At 40.6% G+C, this 25,963-nt stretch overlaps 1 protein-coding gene and 1 long non-coding RNA gene across 4 annotated transcripts in view; one reads left to right on the top strand and one right to left on the bottom strand.

Moving 5' to 3' along the window:
• Positions 1-4,692, top strand: part of LOC133383511 (uncharacterized) — a 45,123-nt gene extending 40,431 nt beyond the window's left edge. Inside the window, exon 3 of the long non-coding RNA XR_009762321.1 lies at positions 4,593-4,692. This is a non-coding gene — a long non-coding RNA (uncharacterized LOC133383511). The remainder of the gene's footprint in view (positions 1-4,592) is intronic.
• The window catches only part of CEP43 (centrosomal protein 43), a 54,093-nt gene that overhangs the window by 15,888 nt on the left and 12,242 nt on the right, over positions 1-25,963 (bottom strand). The window contains exons 4-7 of one of the 3 annotated variants that reach the window (XM_061624367.1): positions 21,438-21,526; positions 17,317-17,454; positions 17,053-17,136; positions 3,028-3,084 (exon numbers count right to left, since the gene is read on the bottom strand). In XM_061624367.1, the coding sequence (XP_061480351.1) occupies positions 3,028-3,084; positions 17,053-17,136; positions 17,317-17,454; positions 21,438-21,526 (368 nt within the window). The remainder of the gene's footprint in view (positions 1-3,027; positions 3,085-17,052; positions 17,137-17,316; positions 17,455-21,437; positions 21,527-25,963) is intronic. The other 2 variants (XM_061624369.1, XM_061624368.1) reach the window with 2 other exon arrangements.

Below are 25,963 nucleotides of genomic sequence, written 5' to 3'. Positions count from 1 at the left end.
GCCAGGAATAGTATTTTTTTTCACCTGTCAGACCACTTGGTCTTATTTATTGTCTTCAGTCTGCTGTAGGGGGTAAATGGCCAGGAGAATGAGAAAGCTCAGTGGCAGAGCATGCATCTTGCATGCATAACATTCCAGGTTCAATCCCTGCCATCTTTAGCTAGGGTTGAGAGAGACCCCTGCCTAAAACCCTGGAGAATGGCTATCAGACAGTATAAACAAGACTTTAGTAGATGGCATAAATGTCCAACTCAGTATAAATAAGCTTCCTGTGTTCCTATCAGGGCCGGTTCTAAAGGGCAGCCAGGTTGAGCACTGGCCCGATGGCCCCTGGAGCTACAGGGGGGCCCTCAGCTGCCCCTCCACTCCCCTCTGCGATCCGTGCCCCCCACCCCTCCATCTACCTTTCTGCTGTCTTTTACCATTGCCCTTAACGAAGATGGCAGCCGTCGTTTCCCTAAGGTACTGAAGCCCCTGACGCCATCTTAGTTGATGGCACAGATGCGCACGTGTAGCACACATGCGTGCCATCAACAAAGATGGCGGTGGAGGCATCATCCCATTAGGGAAACTGCAGCCACCATCTCGTTAAGGACAATGGTAAAAGACAGCAGAAAGGTAGGGGGGCATGGGGGGCACGTGCGTGCGTGATGCGCACACACCGGGGGCCAGGGCAAGCTGATGCCCAAGGGCCCCAGCATTCCTGGAGCCGGCCCTGGTTCCTATACTCAATATACCTATCGATTAAAATTTTTCTGTCCCACTTTTCCATTAATAATGTTAAAGGCAGCTTATGGAATAGTGAATAGTAGCATAATAAATACAGTAAAATATAAAAGTGACTAATATTAGTAACTAAAAAAAGAAAAAGGTATCAGAGAGTGGAAGAGCTATTTGCCAACTTGCAAATGCCTTCATTGCCACTCATGGCATTCATACATTAGGAGGCAAAAACAAGGTTGGGATCCTTAATACACCACACCAGTGCAGCAGGATCAGAGTCAGATAAAAGGAAAAATCTGCTTTTAGCCAAGAAAAACATCAAAACACTTCAAAATAGCAATCCCACAAATGCCTGTCAACTCTCAAAGAACAAGTGACAGTAAAGGGTCTCAAAAAGATCTGAATCTTAAGAGTAATCACCAATTATTTGACTTTTCCCAAACAGGTAAAATTAGAAATTGCTAGGCACTGGCGATTGACTTGAGTTTGTACTTTACTTTTTTCCTAAAGAACATCCAGAGATGTAAAATAAATTACTTGATTATATCTATGGAGAACTAAACACAATGTCCAGTTGTTTCTAGAAGTTGTTTAGTTCTCAAGATTAAAAGATTGGGCAAAACCTTTAAGGGAAACTTATAACACAATCCTAACCATATCTACCCAGAAGTATAAATTCAGTTGAATTTAATGGGGCTTATTCCCAGGGAAGAAGGATTAGGATTACAATGTAATAATGGTAACTATGGAACAACCTCTTAATCCTCTCCATATGCCCCTTGTGCATGAGTTTGCAACCATATTTCATAGCAAGCATCATATTAGAAGAGGCATTCCACTTTTCTCTCTTTTAAGTTGGTACCTGCTAGCTGCAAGTTTTTTATTATTAAGCAGTGGTACTTTAAGTATCTGTTGCCCAACTATCCAGGAGTGCTTTTTTAGTTGATGCAATACAGGAGGCTGAAAATTCTCCTGGAGACTGAGACAGATAGTCTGAGCTCACCAGTTAGAAAATTTGTGTCACATCGCATATGCAAATGTGCTATCCTAGTACAAAAGAGATTCTATTGTAGAACTTCTATTTAAAGGCTCTGCAATCAGCCAGTTTTGATGAAAATAAAATACCAGCTGAGCCCTAACTATATACTGTTCCACTACAGAACAGCACATGAAGGCAGAAATAAATAAGCACATAGGCTATGGGTTTCCTGGGCACGATACTTGAGTGGGCAGTTGCTGGTCAACTCTAGGCACTTCTGCAGGAAAATGTTTTTTTTTAATTGATTTCAAATCCACCCACTTTTATTAACAAAATTGCCCTGATCACCCTGTAGGATGATCTAACGACAGCAGAGTGATGAAGGAGTCTGATGATGTTGATTTTTCTGAATCTCTCAACAGTTTGATACAGTTGACCATGGTATCCATCTGCAGAAGCTGTTGGGGGTGGCTGGCACTGCTTTATGGTAGTTCCACTCACACCTGGATGATTGTTTCCAGAAGGTGGTGCTGGGGAACTTCTGCTCAACTCCATGCATTTACATTTCAGGGTTCCACAGGGTTCTATCCTATCCGACTGAAATATTCCATATCAGTTCATTCAAGATTATCCAAAATACACACACCATTATCAGCACCAGTACACACAACATGCTTAATGAGTGACCACATGAAGCCAGCCCCATCCTGTCTGGCTTGAACCCTGAAGGATCCATATATGCAGGGAAACTTGGATAATTCTCAAACATTTGCCTGATCAGCTTTGAATAAATAATGTCTGGCCTATTTCCTCAGCAAAGTGAAAGCCAGGCAAGTACTTCAAGCTTCAAAGGAATACTTGGTGTGAGGGAATTTTCAGCATTTCAATCAGGTAGGCAGAGCTTACTTCTGTGAGTTCATATGTGAATTGGCCCTCAGCTAATCAAGAGCAGACAGTACATAATAACATTACTGAATGAAATTGTCAGAATTCCTAATTATTACAGTTTAGGAACTGAAATATGTGACCTTTTGAAACAAAAACTGTGTGGAGAGGCAGTTAGCTCACTTTGTCATAAAATGCAGGAAGGAGAGCAGGTAAGCAGTCAGCCACTCCATAAATATTTGTAAAACTAAGTAATATATTTTGTATTAAATATATATAAAATTATTAATTTTGTGCCTCAGAATCCATGTTTCTTCTATATATTTGTGGAGTTAGTTTATCAAAATGGCATGAGTCAGTTGCAATGATTTTTAGTGCAAGCTGCTCTTTCTTAAAAGTATAACTAGAAGCACCTCTCAGGTTCTTCTCATGCATTTTACCTGCTCAGCTGTATCCAAGCACCTTTTCTGTTTACGATGTCCTTTATACCTTGGTATCTGAGCACAAGAATAAAATAATGGCACAAAAATGAAAAATTAAGTGGGTTATGTCATATGAAATCTAGATTCTTGAGTTACAGATCTCTATGGTTGCTCTAAAAACTAAAGGTTTTGCCTCCTCAATGGCATTCTCTCTCTACTTGACTCATGAACTATTCTACTGGTCAACACCTCCTTACTACTTAAAAATAATCACTGGCTTCAAATGAAATATGGTAAGAGGTGGGATATATTTCATATTTATCATATCATATTTGACAGTGACACAACTATTTTGAATATGGCCTCTACCAACTTGTATACACTTGTCTCAATACTGGAATTAAATCCAGTATTACTAGACAACAACTGACCGTTCTCCTTTTAAGTTAGATGTGTTTTCTACATCTACAGCATTTCATTACCTAATCTACTTTCTAGATAAAGGATTAGAGATGTGAAAGCCTGGGATATTGGAGACAGAAAAATTCAGGGGATGGAAGACTTTTCTTCATTTTTTCCAATAAAAAATGGTAACTTAGGGAAACAAACAATTTCTTATCAAATTTTGAAATTATTGAAAGCTTTGAGACAGATTTTACTTGCAAAAAGTGTAATATGAAGATTTTTATGTAAAGCAATCTAAAGCATTAGAGAGAATACATGTATACACTGTATCTATAACACTCAAATGTTTTCTATGTTGCTTAAATCAATATCCAAATGTGCTATTGTTTCTTAATATTGTGATTATATAACAGTTTCTTTCCCTTACTACAAGCATTTGTGGTTTCTATTTTGAAACTCTATTTCTTAGACCGCAAAAGCTACTATACATATGTGTGTGTATATATATATGTATTTAGGTAGAATAGAGTGCAGTTCTCTTTCTTGAGTGTGTTCACAATATTGCCTCTATATAATTAAGGCATTTATACTTTTGAGGTTGTAACCCTATGCGCACTTACCTGTGAGTAAGCTGCACTAAATAAAGAGTGGATTTACATCTGAGTAAATAAGCATTGGATTGGTCTGTTAATTTCATAAATATGCCAAATAATACAATTGTATATGGTAAGTTATAAAATATACATTTGTATCGTTAAAAAAAAATAAGTTCCAGTTTGGTAAGAAAGTATTCAGTGTTTCAATCTCCCCCCAAATTTCAAACAAACCTGACTGCTTTTCATTTCTATAAAGCAGGTGTGGGAAATCTCTTTCCCTCCAGATATTGCTGAATAACAACTCCCATCAGCAGCGGCAAGAATGGCCAATGGTCAGGCATGGTGGAAGTTGTAGTTCAGCAACATCTGGCAGGCAAAAGGTTTCCAAACCTGCTATAAAAGATAGATTTATTTGTCTGCTACAAGGATGGTTAATACTCTTTAGGATTCAAAAGTAGCTCCCTGTTCACAGATGTGCAACTATTACTGAAAGACCAGAATAAAACCTTAAATAAGATCACACCCAGTATGCATATTTTAAAATATTTTTTTTTAGTAATTATCTTTTATTTTATTTTTCAGGATATACAGAAAAATGAACATTTAATCAACAGACATGGCGTACATTGTATATACAATGATGTTGACAATCCAATCTTGTATCCAAACCTTAATAAAACAAAATGGCGTTTTATAATTACTTTTTACCCAATGACTTTATTCTCTGTGTTAGTGTGAAAGATAGACCCTCTCCATAGCGAGACCTGAGATAACGGGGGAGAGAAAACTGGTAGAGTTTTGTTAATATAAACTATGAACGGGTACCACACCTTGTCAAATTTGTCTGTTTTTGCTATGCCATGAACTTTTCTATCATGGCGCATTAATTTTTCAGAAAGTGCTATTTCCCATACTTTGCCCATCCATCATTCAGTTGAAAGGTTGTCTGCTAATTTCCATTGAAGTGAGATTTCCATGTGGGCTGCCGCTAGCAACAGGATAACCAGGTCTCTGTGCACAATGGGTACTTTCCAATGTCCTGTGTAGGACACCAAGGCCAAGGCCGCGTCCGGAGCTAGCAACTGCCCTGTAATATCTGAGATTTTCCAAAAAACCACATTCCAGAACTTCATTACTGGTTTACAGTTCTACCACATGTGGCAAAACGAGCCCACAACTTCACACCCTCTCCAATATAGAGGGGATAGAGATTTATTGATGTGGTATAATTTTAAAGGCGTCCAATGCCATTGGAGTAGTTTGAGAGCTGTTTCTTGGATTTTAGCTGAGGCAGTTCTTGTAGTGAAAGCAGAGAGTTCCACTCCTCCTGCTTTTACTGTCCCAGGAATCAATCCCCAGCCTTGGGCAATTGATCCTAGCAATCCTGGTCTGCTAAGGTTGTATATGCCTACACCAACCCTGCACGGTAGTACTGCCACCACCCTTCTATTGGTTAACTACTCTGGGGTGAAGGGACCCCCAGAGCCCACTGAACACCTGAGCCTCTCAGGACCAGAGGCTAGATATCCTCCTGGCCCCTTCAGAGGTCTTAGGTGAAGACGTTCCTCTAGTACGCGGTAGTGTGGTCAAATGGCCAGGACTGAAATTAGGAACTGGACCCTCTCTCTGGAATAAACACACGTTACTTTAAAATAATTAAAGTTTATTAAAAAAAGAAAAATAAGAAAAAGGATAAAAGGGTACAAAGGATAAAAAAGGTACATACAAATGATTTTGGAGCAGCAAATCAAATCCTCGAACCATACACCCAAAGGGGCAAGGTATATAACAAAACAGTCTATAAAAGGTTCTTGGCACAAAATAAAAATAACAAAGCTAACTGCCTCAGCTATACTTACAAAGCTTCAGCTCTATCTCTGTGGTCAGCGTTCTTCCCCTCAGGGACTGCCCGTCAGGATGTATAATGGAGCCACCGCAGAGCATCACCATAAGCAAGGTGGTGCCCACAAGTGGAACACAGCCCAGAGTCCGAGGCCTCCTCTTATGGAGAAAATCCCTGCCTCAGCCAGAGACAATCACCCAATTAACATTTTCATCAAAGGAATGATGAAATGATGTTCCCACAGCACCTGGCGCCGTTCCTCTTGGTTTCTCATAACAAGCCTAAGGAGTTTTACGGCCTTGACGGAACCAGGCCCCTCTTACTGATAGAGAGGTGCCAAATTGCTGCAAGCTGATACAGCTGGGCTGTAAAATCACCAGGTCACCGGGATGGGAAAATATACAAAAAGTTTAACTGTTTACAGCAAGTGACCCAGGAAAATAATTAAGGGGAGAAATCCCCTGAAAGCTTTTAAAAATAGCCAATTTATTGGTAAACCCATGTTAGGGGAACAGGCTGGCATGACAGTTCTTATAGAAGATTTAGACCATAGTTGATTCCACTGCTGCTCATCCATGCCTACACCTAGCTGTTCCTCCCATTTCACCTTAAGACCTAAAGTGTTGCCCATTGTGACTGCTATAAGAACTTTATATATTGAAGCTACTACACCTTTTGTCTCTGCAGCTGAGCTCGTACACATTTTCTCAAATGCTGTAAGTGTACGTTTAGTGTCAGCTCTATTCCCTAATTTGTGTGCTAATGAACGAACCTGGGCTACCTGCACCCAGTTATAGGATGTCTGTCCCAGTTTTCTGCGCAATGAGACCTCTGATATGGGTTGGCCTTTTACAAGTAGATCCTGAATTCTATATAAGCCTTTCTCTTCCCATCCTTTGTATTGAACATATTTGTCTTTATCCCTGAATTCAGGAAGGTCTAGGAAGGGGTGAGAGGAGAAAGGCTGGGTGCTAACGTTTTTCCCCAATGTTTCCATACCAAAAAGGTTGCCTGTAGGAAAGGGTTAGGAATCTGTTTAAGTTGTGGCCATGATGGGGATAGAAATGGCCATGCTTGAATTGAGGGTACCATTCTCTCTGCCTCCATGGCTACCTACACTGTATCTTCGGAATTCCTAATGATATGCAAAAGCTGTTTGAGTTGGAAAGCATCATAATATAGTTTTAGATTAGGTACCCCCAAGCCTCCCATGCTTCTGGGTCTGGTCATTGCACTTGTTCTATTGTATTTGTCCTTCACAATAAATTTTTCTAGTATTTTCTGCCATTTGCCAAACCAGTTTAGGTACTGAAATTGGGAGTACCTGGAAAAGAAACAATAATTTAGGTAAAATGACCATTTTGATGGCGGCTATCCTGCCCATCCAGGACAGTTTCACATGCTGCCAACCCATCAGTTCTTTGACTATTGTGTTTGTGACTTTGTTGAAGTTGCATCGCCTAAGTTGATTAAGATCTTTAGAGATCAATACTCCCAGATAGCGGAATCTGCCATGGCATAAACGAAAGCTTGAGGCTGTGCTTAACCGCTTTTGTTCAGCCAGCGACATATGAAAGTATAACATTACTGATTCTGAGTAATTGATCTCTAAGCCTGCAACATTGTGATACTCTTCTAGAGCCTCTTTTATAAAGGGGATTGCCCTGTCTGGATTCTTAGGCATCAATAACACATCATCAGCAAATAAGTTAATAGTATGATCCTTGCCTCCATCATGGATGCCCTCTATCCCTGAGTTAAGCCTTACCCCTTGCGCTAAGGCTTCTATAGTGAGGGCAAATAGTAACGGGGATAGAGGGCATCCTTGTTTAGTTTCCCTTCCCAATTCTATACGAGGAGATTCTAGACCATTTGTGCATATTATTGCTGATGATGTTGAATATAGTTGGTCAATCAGATGTGAAAATGCTTTTCCAAAGTTCATCTTATGCAACAACTTTTTTAGGAACCCCCATTCCACCCTATCAAAGGCTTTAAATGCATCGAGAGATACCAAAGCTGCAGAAAGTTTGTTAGTATTGATAACATGTATAATATTCAGGACCCTGCATATTGAATCTGCAATATTACATCTTGGCATAAACCCAGATTGATCTGGGGATATAACTTGTCTGATAAATACATTCAGTCACTTAGCCATTATTGAAGTTAACAATTTGGCCTCTTGATTTATAAGTGCTATGGGGCGATAGGAGTTCAGTGACTGAGGGTCTCTGTCAGGCTTTGGTAGTACTATTATTTTTGAGTTATGCCAAGTGTCAGGTATTGTTCCCCCCGACAGGATGTTATTAAATAGTTGAGTTAGCCAGGGAGCAAGATCCGCTTTAAATGCCTTATAGAAGTCGCTAGTGAATCCAATATCGTCTGGAGCTTTGCCATTTTTCAGATTCTTGATAGCACTGATGACTTCTTCAGTCGTCACTGGTTGATTCAAATACGACATCTGATCTGGAGAGAGATTTTTCAATTCTATCTGTGCCAGATACTCCTCTATTTTGTGGTCATCTGGTTTGTCTGACGTGTATAGTTTTGAGTAGTATGTTGCAAATTCTTCATTAATTTTTCTGTAGTCTAGAAGCAAAGATCCATTTTCATTTTTAATTCCTGGGATGATAGCCTATATACTCAATTAACCCTGCGTGCTTGTATGTAGATCAGAATTGGGTGCAGGTATGGATAGATGCACTCAACCATCTGAGTTTGCCAGGGTAGGATCGCTGCTTCTGCTGCTCTCCCCTTCCAACTGTGCTATAGTGTCTTTTTGCTTTTTGTTGTTCTTGCTTCTTTTACTCCTTTCATGTTCCCATGGAGTGTTCCCTTCATCCGAGTTAAAGACTTGTTCGTCCTGCTATTTGTTTTGGCCAGATGAGGGTCCTGTACTCCTAAAGGTTGGGAACCACTGGTCTAAAGTTTTTCCGCCTACTCAGTGTCGGGACTAAGATCTTGAAAAATATCAATTATATTGTTATTGTACTCGACTTCCCTAAGATTGCATAGTACTTTGTAGATTTTCTTCTTTATTTTAAAATACTCAAATTTGATGATTATGTCCCTTGGAGGACTGTCAGGTTTGGGACAAGCTCCTAGTGCCCTGTGTGCTCTCTCAATGTCTTCGGCTGAGTTACTCCCAGATTAAACCAGTCTGTAATAAACTTGGGCATATCTGCCCCTCTTTTTCAGGGATCCCTATCACCCAAATATTGCCTCTTTGGGCCCGATCCTCCTGTTCTGCCACTCTCAGCTCTAATTCTTTAGTCGCCATTTTTAGCCTCTCTAACCTTTCGTCATGTCTTAAACCTAGATCCATGGCTGCATTAGCCGTTTTGGTTATTTCCTTCATTTGTGTTGAAAGGCTTTCTATTTTCTCCTCCAGTGGCTTTAGTGCCTTTGCTCAATCAGCTGACAGAGAGCTTTTCTAATTTTATCTATGTAATCATCTGGGTCGTAATTGTTTGACATAGTGCTTGTCTGTTTCCCGCCTTTGAGAGCCTTCTGGCCTCCCTGCACCATGTCAGTTTCACTCTCTGCATCCGACAGGTCTGCTAATTTTAGCTTCCACACTGAATTTTAGGATTTTTGCTGGGGATCCTTGGGTTGTCTGAGATATCATCTACCTGGTTAGAAGAAAATTGCTTACGATTTGCAGGCTTTTACATGCAATAGTTTTTCCGTGAATGTGGGAGACTTGGCTCTACGCCACCATTCTGCTGGATGGCAAACCACGCTCCCATTTTAAAATAATTTCTTACACAATTTGAATAAAACATTTCCACTGTTCATTATGGGATGTCATGCTAGTTAAAACAGTTTTAAACTGGCTTAAGTTATCAAAACTCATGTAAATTTAGCTCAGGTGCAGTATCAAAATCACATTCTAATCTCTCATCGCAGACGGAACTATTATGCAATTCCTTTTGTCTAATTTTTTTTAGCAGCATTCAGGAAGCCCAGAAGCCTAACTAACGATAACAATGGATCTTATACCTTGTGTTCTGTATATCATAAGAATCTTCTTTCAATCATCTAAGGCAGTATCCTCACAAAACGACAACACTACAACATTTTATCTTCCAAAAAACATTACTAGCCTGCTGGGAAGTTTAACAGTTGCTGTAATCCCAAATGGTTCTCCAAGCAGTGGAAGTAACTTCTGTATTGTTAGCTATAAACATTTAGAAAACTTTAAATAATGATTGGAGAAAAGCAGTTGGGGTACATTTTTGCAAATATACTGCCATATTCTGCCTCTTTCAATATTTTCTCTTCAACAAACTGCTTATTTATTAATTTGTAAATTAAAATGGGTATTGTGAAGATTTTAAGTTTGGCTAATACAAGACTTTCAGAAAACATGTTTTCCACATAGATTTAAGAAAGGGTCCATATAACCAGCAGATGCGCCTGCCCCCAGTAAAGGAAGATTCATATGCAGTAATGCTGTGGGAGCAATCCAAGTAATGAAACCAATAACATGAAATCTCTGAAGCCAGGTAGCTACTACTTTAAGTGTTCCAAAAAAATGAACTAAGAGACTTTGGACTGCGTTACATGTTCTTAACATGTACACACTCAATTTCTGAATGTATGCAAACGGAAAAAAAATAACAATGCATTGCACAAGGGAGTCCAGGATTGGCCACTGCTCCCTAATATATTTACACATGCATGCAGGAAAATGTAATTGTTGCTGGGTGACACATAACAACCTTTATTTATGGGAAAGAAGGTATACCTATTCAATGCGTCAGAGTGTGGTTGGTCTAACACAAAGCTTCACCTCACTAGTAAGATAAGTGGCAGAAGTCTTCTATGAGATGTTGTTTCTACATATAGACAGGCATCTGTTCTCTGTCCTACAAGCACCTCATTCAGCTAAAACAAAGGTAGTTTTACTCTCCTCTATCACATGACAACTACATTGAATGGATGATCCATTTGAACCACAGCTGCAGTAAGTGTTTTGCCCACAAGGACCTCTTCCTTGCTCTGCAAGAACAGCTGCAGATTCCAGTTTCATATTGTCATCTATAAAACAGGCAATTTCTAGACTTGATAACTATGCTGCTCTATGATATTTCCTCTTGCAAACCCAATTCTCCCCAAGACTAGGTGCAAGAAGCCTCATATTTGCATTTATAGATCAGTTCTTTTTCTCCAGCATACTTAGGAAGCAAACATCTGGGTTACAGAAATAGAATGGTGGACGAATGGACTTTTGACTAATATAAACTTATGTTTCCCTTCGATTTAATGTCCCCTGACTAGCAGAGAACATACTCTGGTCCTTTGGACTAATTCTGTCAACTAAGCCCTTGAAGAAAATATCTATGATTCACTCATGGAGTCAGTATTCTTTTGAATTAGTTCATCTCTGTTCAGTACTCCTTTATGTACAGCACTCTGGGTCCAGTCTGTACTAAAAGAAGCAAGAATTTGGTTACGAAACATGACTCTCTTGGGACAAGGTGGAAAATAGAAGAACAAAGAGGTCACAAAGAAATAAGAAAGTAAGAAGAGCCTGCTAGGTCGGGCCAATAGCCCATCTTGTCCAGCATCCTGTTCTCACAAGTGGCCAACCAGATGCCTACAAGAAGCACACATGCAGGTCCTAAGCACAAGAGCACTCTCCCCTCCTGTGGTTTCCAGCAACTGCTATTCAGAAGTATACCGCCTCTGACCATGGAAGCAGAGCATAGCTGTCATGGCTAGCAGTCACTGATAGCTTTATCCCTTATGTGTTTATCTAATCCTTTTTTAAAGCCATCCAAGTTGATGGCCATCACTGCCTACTGTGGTAGTGAATTCCATAGTTTAACTATGCGCAGTGCAAAGACGTACTTTCTTTTTGTCTGTTCTGAATATTCCAACTACTAGCTTCATTGGATGTCCACGAGTTCTCATTATAAGGCAGAAAAACTTGTTCTCCATGCCATGCACAATGTTACACACTTCTATGTCACCTCTTACTCGCCTTTCCTCAAAACTAAAAAGCCCCAAATGCCACAACTTTTCCTCATAGAGGAGTTGCTCCATCCCCTTGATCATTTTGGTTGCCCTTTTCTGAACTTTTTCCAGCTGTACAGTATTTTTTTTTTTAAGTGAGACAACTAAAACTGTACAGTTTTCCAAATGCGGTTGCGCCATAGATTAGTATAACTGCATTATATGAGCAGTTTTGTTTGCAATTTCTTTCCTAATGACCCATACCATGAAATTTACTTTTTTCACAGCTGCCACACATTGGCTTGACACCTTCATCAAATTATCCACTACGACTCCAACGTCTCATTCCTGGTCAGTCACTATCAGTTCAGACCCCATGAGTGTATATGTGAAATTAAGATTTTTCTTCCAACATACATTACTTTACATTTATTTACACTGAATTGTGTTTGCCATTTTACCACCCATTCATTCAGTTTGGAGAGGTCCTTTGGAGCTCTTTGCAATCACTTTTTGCTTTAATGACCCTGAACAATTTAGCATCATCAGCAAACTTGGCTACCTCACTGCTCACCCCTAACTCTACATCATTTATGAACAAGTTAAAAAGCACAGGTCTCAATACCTATCCTTGGGTGACTTCATTTTGTACACCCCTCCATTGGGAGAACTGTCCATTTATTCCCACTCTCTGCTTCTTGTCTCTGATCCACAAAAGGACCTCTCCTCTTCTTCCATGACTGCTAAGCTTATATAGGAGTCTATGGCGAGGTAACGAAAGTTTTTGAAAGTCCAAGTACACTTTTCAACTGGATCACCTTTGTCTACATGCTTAATGACATTCTCAAAGAACTCTAAAAGGTTAACAAGACAGGACTTACCCTTGCAGAAACTGGGCTGGTTCTGCTTCAGCAAGGTGTGTTCTTCTATATGCTTGGCTATTTTATCTTTAACAATACTTTCCACCAGTTTTCCTGGGACAGATGTTAAGCCTGTAATTTCTAGGATCCCCCCGGTGCTACATTGGTCACTTCCAGTCCTCCTTAAGGAGAAGTTACATATTCTTGATCAGCAATTTCACATTTGAATTCTTTGAGAACTCTCAGGTTAATGCCATCTGGACCCAGCAATTTGTCAGTTTTTGTCTGTTAGGCTTAGAACTTCATATCTTGCCACCATCATCAGCCTCAGAACACCAGAACAATTTCTCACCAACTTTTAGGATTTCTGACAATGTAAAGCTTTCACCAAGATAAACAAGGGTGGCAACTCCTTAATATTTTGCTGAATACTCAGTTGCCTCATTTGGGTATAGACACATCCCTTAAGAACGATATCTTTCTGAGTGGAGGTGCTCCTCTTGAGGGGTACCCATATTCTTGTTCTTTTGCTAAACCTGCTAGATGCCTACAGCCTACCAACAACATTAGTCTCCATCCTGTGGTCAGATACACATCTCCAGAGATTGGAAAAGTTTTTTGAACTACAACTCCCATCAGCCCCAGCCAACATGGCCACTGGATTTGGCTGGTGGGTGTTGTAGTTAAAAAAAAAAAAGTAACTTTTCCAAGCTCTGCACATCTCTATCAAACTTATTCTCTCCCACCACCAGGGCTGCATAATTAGAGTGACACTGATACAAGCCTGCTTTACCTTTACAAAATCAGACTCATTGCTGGTGAGTTTCACAAGCTGTAATCTGATGATAGGAAAAACAAAAAAGCATCATTCCTGAAAAATCTAACCTGTCTCTTATATGATACAAGGGTCAAAGAAGAAGAAAAAAATCTGTGACCGAACAAGCCTCTTATCACAGGTCCATGTGGTCTACAAAGATGTAGTTTCCCAAACAAATATGCCAAGCTTGCTTCAGCACAGGCTTGCACAATTTATTATGTACCGAGGTCAATGCAGCTCAGTAAAGACTCAACCCCCCCGTACTCAGTCTTGTGGGTCACAAGCACCTCATACTAAATAGAAAGCTAGAATAGATTTTTTCCGCTTTAAGTATCAGTGGCCTAGTTTGCACATCACATTAAACCATAGTTAAGTTTCCACAGCACTCTTCCCCTTTCCTGGCACAGGCAAAACAAGCCAGTCTTGGTTGTCATGTTATCTGAATCTGTGTTGATGGTTTTGTAGTAGGCCCATTTAAATAATGTATGTATTATATGTCTATAAAGTTAAAGTGTCTTGCCCCCTTCAGAGTTGAAATAAACTGTACTTTGAAAAGACAAGCATTCCTGTACTTATGCTCCCCCTCCAGGAAGTCTGGGTATACAGCCAAGATTGTAGCTCTTAAATCAACAAGTCTGGGCTCACTCGTAAATACTGAGGAGACCAGGAAATATCTTATTAGGTTTCTCCAAATATCCCACAGTAACCTTAGGTGAGATCTAAGTCAGAGATCTATGAGAATGGTAAGGTGATTGTGAGAATGTCCCATGAAAATGTTTATGAAAAGTCTGTGGGAATGTATCTGTGAGAAAAGACTGTGGGAATGGGAAGGTGATGCAGTTCCAGATCAGATGATCTAGATGAGAGACTATAAGAGAGAGATCACAAATACAGTTTTTTATCAGTCCTCATATGACTGGTCATGCTGCTGCCATTTGCCTGATTGCTGAGTTTTATTCTGATATTATTTGAGCCCCCGTGGGTGAGATTTAAACTGTCATTCTTTTCTATATATATGTGTTAAGATATCTAGACTGTATAAGAATATGTTACTTAATACCATTGGGTTTTGTGTTGTATTATTCTGATTTATTCATTTACTGGCTTTGACCAGACTAAGTATGCTCATATATACTCATATAGAAATGTGTAGTCAATAAAAAGCACAACCTCTTTCTGCTGTGGAATTCTGTTCTTTTTTCACCCTGATTTAGCTCCAGTCCTGAGATAAATCTCTGGTGGGAGTTTCCTTATTAAGTCTACTTGTTTAGATTTACTGTTGGAGCAACAGGCACGAGCCTAGGTGAAGTGTGGTTGCTACATACAAGGACTCTAAACAGCTTTAGGCTTAAGGGAAAAGTGAAGAACCCCTGAATCTGTGCATGGACGCGTAAGAGGAAGTTCAAACTATTTCAGTTTGTTTACTCTGAAGAAACCACAAGCCCGGGTTTGGACAACATGGCAAGCCAGACTCTGGCATGTTTGTCTGTAGCAGGGGTGGGGAACCTTGCTAGTCAAATCTGACAGGTGGATGAGGCTGCCTACCTGTCATTCACCTGATCTCACAAATTTACATCAGTTTTTTTGTCCTCTGAAGTACTGAAGTTGGGACTCTAAATCACTTAGTAGGCAGCAAGATGTTGCTAAAAGGGGGGAAAAAGCTTAGTTTAAGCAGTGCCTTGCTCGCACACCCAGACCAAGCAGGATTGCCCTTCCTTTGCACCAGCAGCTATTGGGGGGGAGGGGAGGGCAATCCTGCTTAGCGCTGGGTTCTTGCATGGCACAGCACCTCAAAGGCTCCAAACAACCAGCTAGTAGTTGGGCCCTTGGAAGCTGCACAAGGGGGCTTGGCCAAGTTCTGCCCTTACCTGTATGACATCAGGTGTAGGATGGAAACGGATTGCTTGCAAAAATGACCTTACAGGCCAAATGGGGAAGCCTGGAGGGCCATGATTGGTCTGCAGGTGAGAGGTTCCCCATCCCTAGTCTACAGCGTGGCAGCAGGAGGAGGGGGAAGGAGTGCCACAGGAAATTTTGAGCAGAGCCATTCATGCTTTGCTTCTGACATGAAGAACCAATAACTGTGTATCAGATACATTATCATTCTAGTAGGTAGCATTATAATCTAGCATTCCAACTTCTCTCTTATTTACACCTGCATCCCATCTGATTATGAGTTTATTTCATTAAAATATTCTCAATATTTTTCTGTCTTTTCCCAGTGCCTTACTTTCTCTTTAGAAACTCTGTCTATTCTATGAATCCCTCCTAAGTATACAACTCAGTTTTCACACTGTGAGATAAAACTGACACAATACAGCATTACGAACTATACATATAATTATATTCACTAATAGGCAAAAAACCTTGCGGTTTAAGAATGCACGTATAGCCCACAGATATTTCTATCAAACTTTAAAAAGCAGGGAAATTGGGCAGCTATAGTGAACGCACCAGGGGAGCAGGAGACCTGACCTCCTTTCTGAGATATTGTAAAAAAAAAAAAATGTAAATATACTGCCTTCAAGTTGATTCCGACTTATGGTGACCCTATGAATAGGGTTTTCATGAGGCTGAGAGGCAGTGACCGGCCCAAGGTCACCCAGTGAGCTTTATGGCTATGTGGGGATTCGAACCCTGGTCTCCCAGGTCATAGTCCAACACCTTAACCACTATGCCACATTGGCTCTTGAGATATTGTGCTGCCCTACAAATTTGTAAAAATGCAAACACAATTTGGGTTGGTCTTTCACAGTCCAATCCACTTCCTGTGTAGCTTGGAAGAATTTGGTAAGAATTTGTCCAGAGTATACACTGCACATCAGGACAATCAGATGCTGTGGCACCCCCATTTCTTTTAAAGCATTCCATAGTTTTCCATGATCTACACAATCAAAGGCTTTGCTGTAATCTATAAAGCACAAGGTGATCTCCTTCTGAAATTCCTTGGTCCGTTCTATTATTCAATGTATGTTAGCAATATGATCTCTGGTGCCTCTTCCCTTTCTGAATCCAGCTTGGACATCTGGCATTTCTTGCTCCATATATGGTAAGAGCCTTTGTTTAGAGGGTTGTTAAGCAAGCATTTCTGAGGTCAGGGCTGTAAGTTTTGTAAGCTTTTGTTTTGAAATGAGCTTATGGGAAGCCTCAGAATGGCTTGGGGGGTACTTTCAATTTAATGTTGTGGAATGCGAAAAATCCAAGCTGGCTATAGTATACAGCTGTATAATTACCTGGTATTGCTTTAAAAATAGTTTATTTTAGACATCTTTCCAAATTCAATCTATTTAAGGACAATTTCTGGATGAAGCTTTTAATTTGCATTTAAAAACAAATCAAACTAATCATGTAAGATTCCAACAAGAGTTTGGGTAACTGCAGAATTCTGACCCTAGTATATTATTGTGTCCACTGCTGCCAAGTTAATTATATACTACCCATGTCTCATAATTAAAAACTTGACACTCAAAACTGAGTAATGAAAGAAATGGAAAGTTTCACTTTTGAAAGTTTAAAATATCTTCTCAATTAATATTATACCCAAATGTTTTGACTTACTTTACTCGGCAATGAGTGTATATTAGATCTTCCATCTGATGATTTTGGAGGAGAATGTACACTGTCAGATTTTATTGCAGCTACCTGTTTCAGAAAGGAAAGTAAACACTATTTTAAGCAGATAACGATATTTTAAAATTTAATTTGCCTGCCAGAGTTTGCTCAGCATGCCTACATCAGGACAAACAGTTTAATAAAAAATAGTTCAGTTTAATGAAAAATAGTTTGGATAACTAAAATACTACTCATTTCAATAATCCTTACCTCTCCGATATTAGAAACTCCTTTTTTCTGCTGACATCTTCTGACCACTTCTAGCAGCAAGGGCCCATCTACTATAGCTTTAGCTTCTATAATTCCCAAGTCTCGTGCTAAATTCTCTCGAGCCTCAAGACCATTTAACTAAAAAACAAACAAAAAAACCCCCCACAAATCATTCCAAGCCAGTCATCAACACTGTATTACTCAACCTTTCTCTCTCAAATTCAAGGTTGGTAGCAAAAGCGATTTGTTCCTAAAGTACATGGGCATGACGTAAGCCCAGGCATTATTAAGTATCTTAAAGGGCACAATCCAACTCACCTTTCCACCGGGCTGGGGTAAGTTGGATGCTGCAGATCCCCAGCTGCACCAGGCCTGAGCCATGGCACCACCAACAGCCTGCTGGAGGTGCCGAGGATCCACCGGGGACAGCCAGCCTGGTGGATGGAGGGCCAGTGGAAGCCCCGAAGACAGGTGGGGGAGAAGCTGTGGGAGGGGACTTAAGTGAGATTCTCCTTGCATTCAGAGCCCTCCCTCAGGTGTAGCTCCACTTGGACACTCTGCCAGACAAAAGGCTGGGGCAGTAAAATAATTTCCATTATGTCCTACAGGGAGTGCTTACTCCCTGGAAGGTCTGTTTGTGGGAGCCGGTAGGAGGATCCCACTGAGCTTTCCACCGTCTCCTCTTCCACCGGTCCTCCTTCCGCTGGCTCCCTTGCATCTGGTTGCCCTGTTAATATTAAATACATACAACCCCCATCATAGAAATCTTTTTCTAAACTATCTTTTTTGCTCTGGATACAACAATGTATTCAGTTTTTAAAAAATCCTTAAAAAAAAAAATCTACAAAGTCATTGGACTCTGTAATCAGAACATGCCTGATGTAGACAGAGTAAGGAGATAGAGGGGAGGAAGCCCTTTCTTTGATAACTTTTGCTACAGTTGTTTCAATCTACTGGGACTACCAGGAGCTGGATCTTTGTACATAGTAAAATTAGAAATACCAGGGGAGCAATCCAGACGCACTTAAAACTCCCCAGAGTCTCACTAGGAAGACATTAACATTGCAGAGGTGTTTAACTAGGGGTTTATGATGTTCCTTTATTGGTGGCAGTGGAAATACAAGATTTGTCAGTAGTAAGGAAGCAAGATAGGTACAGTAACTTGAGATTTCAGCCCATCTAGATTTTCCTCAGTTGTAGAACTGGGTGCATGCAACCTGTTATAGCATATCCCATAACACTAGTCCTAAGCCAAATCAAGCAGGGGGGGAGCTTGCCCATGTCTAATCATGAGCTTTCTATACAAAATAAATTCCTCACACCATTTAAAAGACTGATAGGTCTGGGAAAATACAGTTCCAATTTAAATTTTTAGTCTTTAGTCCCTTAATATCACTCCCCTTTATTTCTTAACTGTATTTTATGTATTTTTATCTGTTTTAATGTTTTTGTGATTTTATTGTGTATGATTTTATTGTGCCACACTGAGTGCCTTAGTGTAGGGTAGAAGGGTGGGACAGAAATATTTTAAATTAATTAAATAAATAAATAAATTTGACATTTACAGAATAAAGCTGTAATTTAATACATGTCGACTCAGAAATAAGCTCCATTGGGTTCAATGGGACTTACTTCCAGGTAAGTGTGTATGGGATTGCAGCCTAACAGAGCAATCCAAGTCATGGGAAGCCAGCGGAAGGGGGGCCGGCAGGAAGCTCTGCAGCATCCACTTGCCTTTTGGGAGCCACTGGACCAGCTCAGTCAGGAGCTGCGCACAGGGACTGGGAGGTAAAAGCTGGCTCCGACGAATACTCTTACCAGGGAGTAAGTGCTCCTCATTGACCGCCATTGTAATTATTTACCTATGTTGACCTTTTTGCCAGCAGAAATTTTGGGTGGATAGGGATGCGTGGGAGAGCTCCAAAGGGAAGTTGGATATAGTGGAAGTCCTCTCCCTTCAGCTCCACCTCTGCCACACCTCTTCTACTGGCCTTCCACTGGCTTTCCATCTGCCGGGCTGGGCTTCCAGCTGGAAGGGTCCCAGCAGTGCTGCGGCTCAGCCAGGATGAAGAGCTTCTGCCAGTAGAGCCCAGCAGCACTGTGAGCCTACCAGCTCAGCTGGGGGTCCGCCACATCCAACTCCCCCCAGCCCGACACAAATATAAGCTGGACTGCGCCCTTAGTCTCCAATGTTAAATGCAATGCTGATTAAAGCACTCTATGCAAACTTGTATCATTCCCAATAATTACACCAGCCTAAATACTGATTATACCAATCCCATTTTAAAAAGTAATCCAATTGCCAGAAAAAAATCCTGTTACTCCATATTTGGCATTTATAGCCAGTATGGATGTAGGTGCGTGAAACAGTGTGGTTTCAGTTTGCAACTATAACTTTATTTGGAGTTTTCACAACCAAAGTTCTTACTGCTAAAGGCACAAGTGGTTTTTTAAACCTAATAGCTAAAGTTAGTTCTTGAACTAGGCAAGCCCAGAACTGGATGGCTAATGATAAATAGAACTGAATCCTATTAATATAAAATTCCGGCATCTATTGATAATATGTATAGTCAAAATGGCAGAAGGGCCAATACTGATGTCAAACACTATAAAAATGTTTTTTCTATTTCCTGTTAAGTGACATACTGTAAATTGAACACTACAGCTGTACTATGCTATGCATAATAACACACATAGTACTAAACACTATGCATAATATTTTAGGAGTTAGCTAACAGCCATCTTCATAATTAAGTATAAGCTACTGGTCATAATGTACAAGTTTTAACAAAGTAATATAATCTGCTCCAGAGGGTACCCCAAATCACTTAGAGATTTTGGGGATGCACACAGGGTTGCACGAGGTGGGGAGACTAATTCCAATTTGTGCAAGTGGAAGCCTGTTGCACAAGTAGAATGCCAGTAGGTGCTGGATATCACCTACAACAGCACTTCAGATGGTTTCCATGTTTCTCCCCATGCAATAAAATTGTCTAGTATTTCAGCTGGATGAAAAGAAACTTAAATTAAGCCAGCTTTTTCTAGGCCAGGGTGGGAAACCTGTGGGCTTCCACATGTTGCTGGATTCCAACTCCCATCAACTCCACCCAACATGACTAATAGTCAAAGATGACGGAAGCTGTAGTCCAACAACATCTGGAAGTCCACAGGTTCCTAATCCTGGTCTATGTGCAAAAGAACCAGAATACAAAACAGATAAAAGGCAAAAAGCAAACCCCAAAGGAGACCCAGTAGCTCCATCCTGTGTTTTACTGTGGCACCATGACATTAAGGTGCATGTGAACGGGATACTGAAACTCCAGGCCCACTCTTCTTGTCATTTAAGCTGTTGGGGGACTGAAGACACCCCTTTGCAAGGATACCCTGAAGCTCATGATGATACAAAGCACACAAATTAGCAGCTGGGTTAAGCCAAATTCTTTTATCCTTTCAGGTTATTTTTATCTTTTCAGGTTCTAGTTATTAGGGTTGTACCAAATTGACAGGGACCATTTGAGCACCTCAAAGTTGGATGCTTTGTTTCAGACATATTTTGGATGAGACACAAAATTATTTGGGAGGGGGAGAAATCCATTTTGATTTCCCCCCAAAACTCTGTTCCAATCTGCTTTCTGAATTTTGGGAAACAAACACCACCATAACAAATACCTGTCTCCTTTGCCACTCAGTCAGGGTAGTGACTGAAGCAGGCTTGTTAAAAATATGAAGTCACATGTCATTCCATGCAACCCTATTTTTAAACCTGAAAACTAGGATGCATACATTTTACTCTCTCTCTTTTTAAAGAAAACATAAAGATGCTATTCAAAAGCAAACCCAAAAGTTTAAAAGGTGTCCCATGGTATATTTGGGGGGAGGGGGAAATCACACATTAACAATGTAGTCCTATGCATATCAAATCAGAAGCAAATCCCACTGAGTGCAATGGGACTTACTCCTTAGTAAATGTGGTGATGAAGTGATGAATGATTCAGAAAAACAAAGTTTGTGTGTGTGTGTGTGCGCGCAATTTCAAGAACTTTGGGTCAAATCACTGTTTCTCTACAGTCTTGAAACCAACATAATGTCTGACAATAATGATAAAAATGAAAAATGCTTACGGTGCTTGATTCAGGCTGAAAAACAGCCAAAGTAAAATCAAGATTGAAGAATTTGAGAAATTCAGCAACCAGACTAGCCACCAATCGACCTACAAAAAGAAATGAGCCACATTCATTCTTTCTACACAGCATTTGCACTCACTATTCATAATTTAGTCCACCAGACACATTTTGAGTTAAAACATGCTACTGTTTTACAAAATTAATATGATAAAGTGAAAGAATCGTTTTAGCATTTAAAATGAATTTGGGATTTTTAAAGAAGTGCATTTTAAACTCTGTTAATGGACTTCAGTGACATCCTACAGCTGAGTGTCTCCCACATATGCCTTTAGTCGCACATGCTTGCAAGGTATTCACATTATGTTTGTTTATTATATTCTTGAATCTCAGCAACTCAGCAGCTAAAAGATGGAGGTTGCAATCCTATGCACACTTTCTTGGGGATAAGCTCCTCTGAACTCGCTGGGAGGTATTTATGAATAAACATGCCTAGGATTTTGCAAGTTGCATATCAGGGTTTGCAAGTTCAAATTTCACCTCATTCATGAACTCCCTCAACAGTCTTAGGCAAGCCACCCCCACCTCATCCCACAACTGCAGTGCAATGCTTTATCTTGTCAGATGCCTTACAACAACCCTGAATGGTCAGTATGTAAAAATTCAGAATTGATGCATAAATGCCAAATGCTATTTATATGACTACAAAGCAATACAATTATTCACAAACAATTCTTCATATAATGTCTTTGAGTCCCTTTGCAAATTGCTCCTAAACAAATTGGCATTCAAAATTAAAGCCTGGAAGTAGCAAAGTGGGGGAGGGGGAGGTAAGGAAACTCTAGGCACCACAGGCAATGGAGCCCTAATAGTTGCACAATGATTTCGAAGGTAGATGAGGAAAGGAAGGGCCAATGATAGAAATACCACATTTGGGAACTGGTAATAGGAAGAATCAAGAAGGAAGTGGGGGGAGGAAGGCATGGTGAAAAAAATGCAGTGGTATGAACTGCGCAAGTCATACACTCGGAAACATTTTCAGGACAGTTCCTTTGTTGAAGACTGAACTTTGGACAGAGAGGACTTCCCTTTACACCAGAAGTAGGGGACTTCTGGCCCATGGGGGCCATGAGGTTGTTCCCCCAAAACCACCTACCTGCCCCATACCTGATGTCACATATGAGCTCCCAATTGCCAAGTGAGCTTAACTGAGGAGTGAGTAGAAAGGGAAAGAAAAATACTCTGGGTGAATGATTGGTTATGAAGGTGCTGCCAACATTAGAGATTTGAATTCTGGGACCACGGGCTACACTTCCTGGAAGATGGACTGCTGGCAAGTGAAGAGTTGCACCTCACTAGGACTGGGAAGAATGTGTTCAGCCACAGCATGGAGAACTTCATCAGGAAAGCTTTAAACTGAATCCTATGGAAGAGGGAGGTGTAAACTTGGAGGTAATGACTGACAAAGGCTTATGCACAGGAACAAAGAGAATGACTCTAATGGGGCCTAATAATAGTCTTCATAAAAATGTAGGAGGGAAGTCAGATGGTACATCACATAATCTTCAGTGTTTGTATACTAATGCCCAGAGTATGGGGAACAAACAGGATGAACTTAACAACTTGATAGGTATATCCAAAACTTGGTGGGATGACTCCCATGACTGGAATATAGCAATTGAAGGATATGACTTGTGCAAAAAGAACAGAAGGAATAGAGAGGGAGGTGGAGTTGTGCTATATGTTAAAAAATATATATCCCTGCACAGAAATACAGGAAGATGAGCTTGCTAGCCCCATCAAGAGCATCTGGATTAAAATTAACGGGGCAAGGAATAAAAGGAACTTGGTGGTTCGAATCTATTACCGACCACCCAATCAAGGAGAAGATGAGGATACAACTTTTGAAAAGCAAACTGCCAAAGTTTCCAGGAGGCATGATGTAGTATGGGGGATTTCAATTACCCCAAAATCTGTTGGGAGATACATTCTGCTAAACATAGCCCCCCAAGAAATTCCTGACTTGTGTTGGAGATAACTTTCACCCACAGAAAGTGGAGGAAAAAACAAGAGGATCAGCTATCCTTGACTTGATTCTAGCTAACAGAGATGACTTAGTGAATGAAATAGCAGTTATGGGAATTCTGGGGGAAGGTGACGATATTATATTTGAGTTCGTGATTTTAAAGGAAGCAAAAGTTGAGAGTAGTCATGCATGTACCTTGGACTTCAGGAAAGCCAATTTCAATAAACTCAGAACAATGATAAGTAAGGTTCCATGGCAAGCTATCCTAATGAGAAAAGAAGTCCAAGATGGGTGGAAGTTTCTGAACAAGGAAATTCTAAAGGCACAATTCCAACAAAGAAAAAAGGGGGAAGACAACAGAAGAAGCCAATGTCGCTTCACATAAAGCTTAGAGATGACCTGAAAACAAAAGGGACACATGTAAGAAGTAGGAGGAAGGCTAGACCACAATGGAAGAACATAGACAGGTAGCACGGAATTTCAGGGATGGCATCAGGAAGACTAAAGGTGAGAATGAGCTGGGGTTAGTGAAGGATGCTAAAAACAGAAAATTGTTCTTCAGGTATATGTATAGTAAAAGACAGAGAAAAGAAATGGTGGTACAGCTACTCACTGTGGATGGCAAAATGATAACAGATGACAAAGGCAGAAGTGATCAGTTCTTACTTTTGCTTAGTCGTCTCCCAAAAGAGGGTCTATGACCCTCCTGGCAAACGTGAAGATGAAGCGGCAGGAATGCAGCTTGAAATTAATAGACAAATGGTTAGGGAATACCTAATCACTTTGAACAAGTTCAAATCTGCAGGGCCCGATGACCTGCATCCTAGAGTATTGAAGTAATTCGCTGAAGAATTCTCAGAACCACTGTTTATTATCTTTTGAAACAGTAGAAGAATGGTGAAGTACCAGGTGACTGGAGGAGGGCTAATTTTGTCCCTATCTTCAAAAAGGGCAAAAAGGAGGAATCTGGGAACTACAGACTAGTCAGCCTGACATCAATCCCTGGGGAAATTCTGGAGCAGATTATAAAGTGGTCAATCTGTAAGCACCTTGAAAACAATGCAGTGATTACTAGAAGCCAACACAGATTTATCAAGACCGAATCCTGCCACACTAATCTTATCTCATTTTTTGATCAGGTAACCTCCCTGGTAGACTGTGGGAATGCTGCGAACACAATATATCTCAACTTCAGCAAAGCTTTTGACAAAGTGCCCCATGATATTCTGATTAGCAACCTAGCTAAATGTGGGTTGGATGGAACAACTATCAGGTGGATCCACAGTTAGCTACAGAACCATACTCAAAGAGCACTTATCAATTGTTCTTTCTCAGTCTGGGGGAGGTAATGAGTGGAGTACCGCAGGGCTTAGTCCTGGGCCCAGTACTCTTCAAAATTTTTGTTAATGACTTGGATGAGGGAACGCTTATCAAATTTGCAGATGATACAAAATTGGGAGGGATAGCTAATACCCTGGAGGACAGAAACAAAATTCAAAGAGGTCTTGATAGGTTGGAGCATTGGGCTGAAAACAACCGAATGAAATTTAACAAGAATAAGTGCAAAGTTCTACACCTAGAAAAAAGAAACCAAATGCACAGTTATAACATGGGGGAGACTTGGCTCAGCAATATTACATGCGAGAATGATCTTGGAATTGTTGCTGATAGCAAGCTGAATATGACCAACAGTGTGATGTGGCTGCAAAAAAGGCAAATGCTATTTTAGGCTGCATTAACAGAAGTATAGTTTCCAAATCACATGAAGTACTAGTGCCCCTCTATTTGGCATGGGTTAGGCCTCATTTTGAGTATTGTGTCCAGTTCTGGACATCGCAGTTTAAGAAGGATGCAGGCAAACTGGAACAGGTTCAGAGGAGGGCAACAAGGAAGATGAGGGGATTGGAAACAAAGCCCTATGAGAAGAGTCTGAAAGAACTGGACATGTTTAATCTTGAGAAAACTGAGGGGAGATATGATAGCACTCTTCCAAGTACCTGAAGGAACACAGAGGAGGGCCAGAATCTCTTCTCGAGCAGGCCAGAGTGCAGGACAAGGAATAATGGGCTCAAGTTACAGAAAGCCAGATTTTGATTGAATATCAGGAAAAATGTCCTAACTGTTAGAGCAGTATGACAATGGAATCAATGACCTAGGGAGATGATGGGCTCTCTAACACTGGAGGCGTTCAAGAGGCAGCTGGGCAGCCACCTGTCGGGTATGCTTTAAGTTGGATTCCTGCACTGAGGAGGGGGTTGGATCTCATAGCCCCTTCCAACTCAACTATTCTATGATTCTAATTATTCCTTTGTAAGCAAGGCTCTCTCTCACTGCAATCAGCTCATTGGTACTGATATGGCATCCTGCTGGGATCAGCTGCACTAGCTAGTTTCCCATCAGGAGCTCCCTAGGGCTGCCGAGGTGAGCTCTCTTTCTCTGTTTGGAGGAAGTGGTTTAGATTTTAGGTCCCGCCCACCTTTCAAAGTTGACCCACAGGGAA

The sequence above is a fragment of the Rhineura floridana genome, chromosome 4 (genome assembly GCF_030035675.1).
Source record: "Rhineura floridana isolate rRhiFlo1 chromosome 4, rRhiFlo1.hap2, whole genome shotgun sequence".
Classification (NCBI taxonomy): domain Eukaryota; kingdom Metazoa; phylum Chordata; class Lepidosauria; order Squamata; family Rhineuridae; genus Rhineura; species Rhineura floridana.
This window is presented reverse-complemented; position numbering and strand designations above follow the sequence as displayed.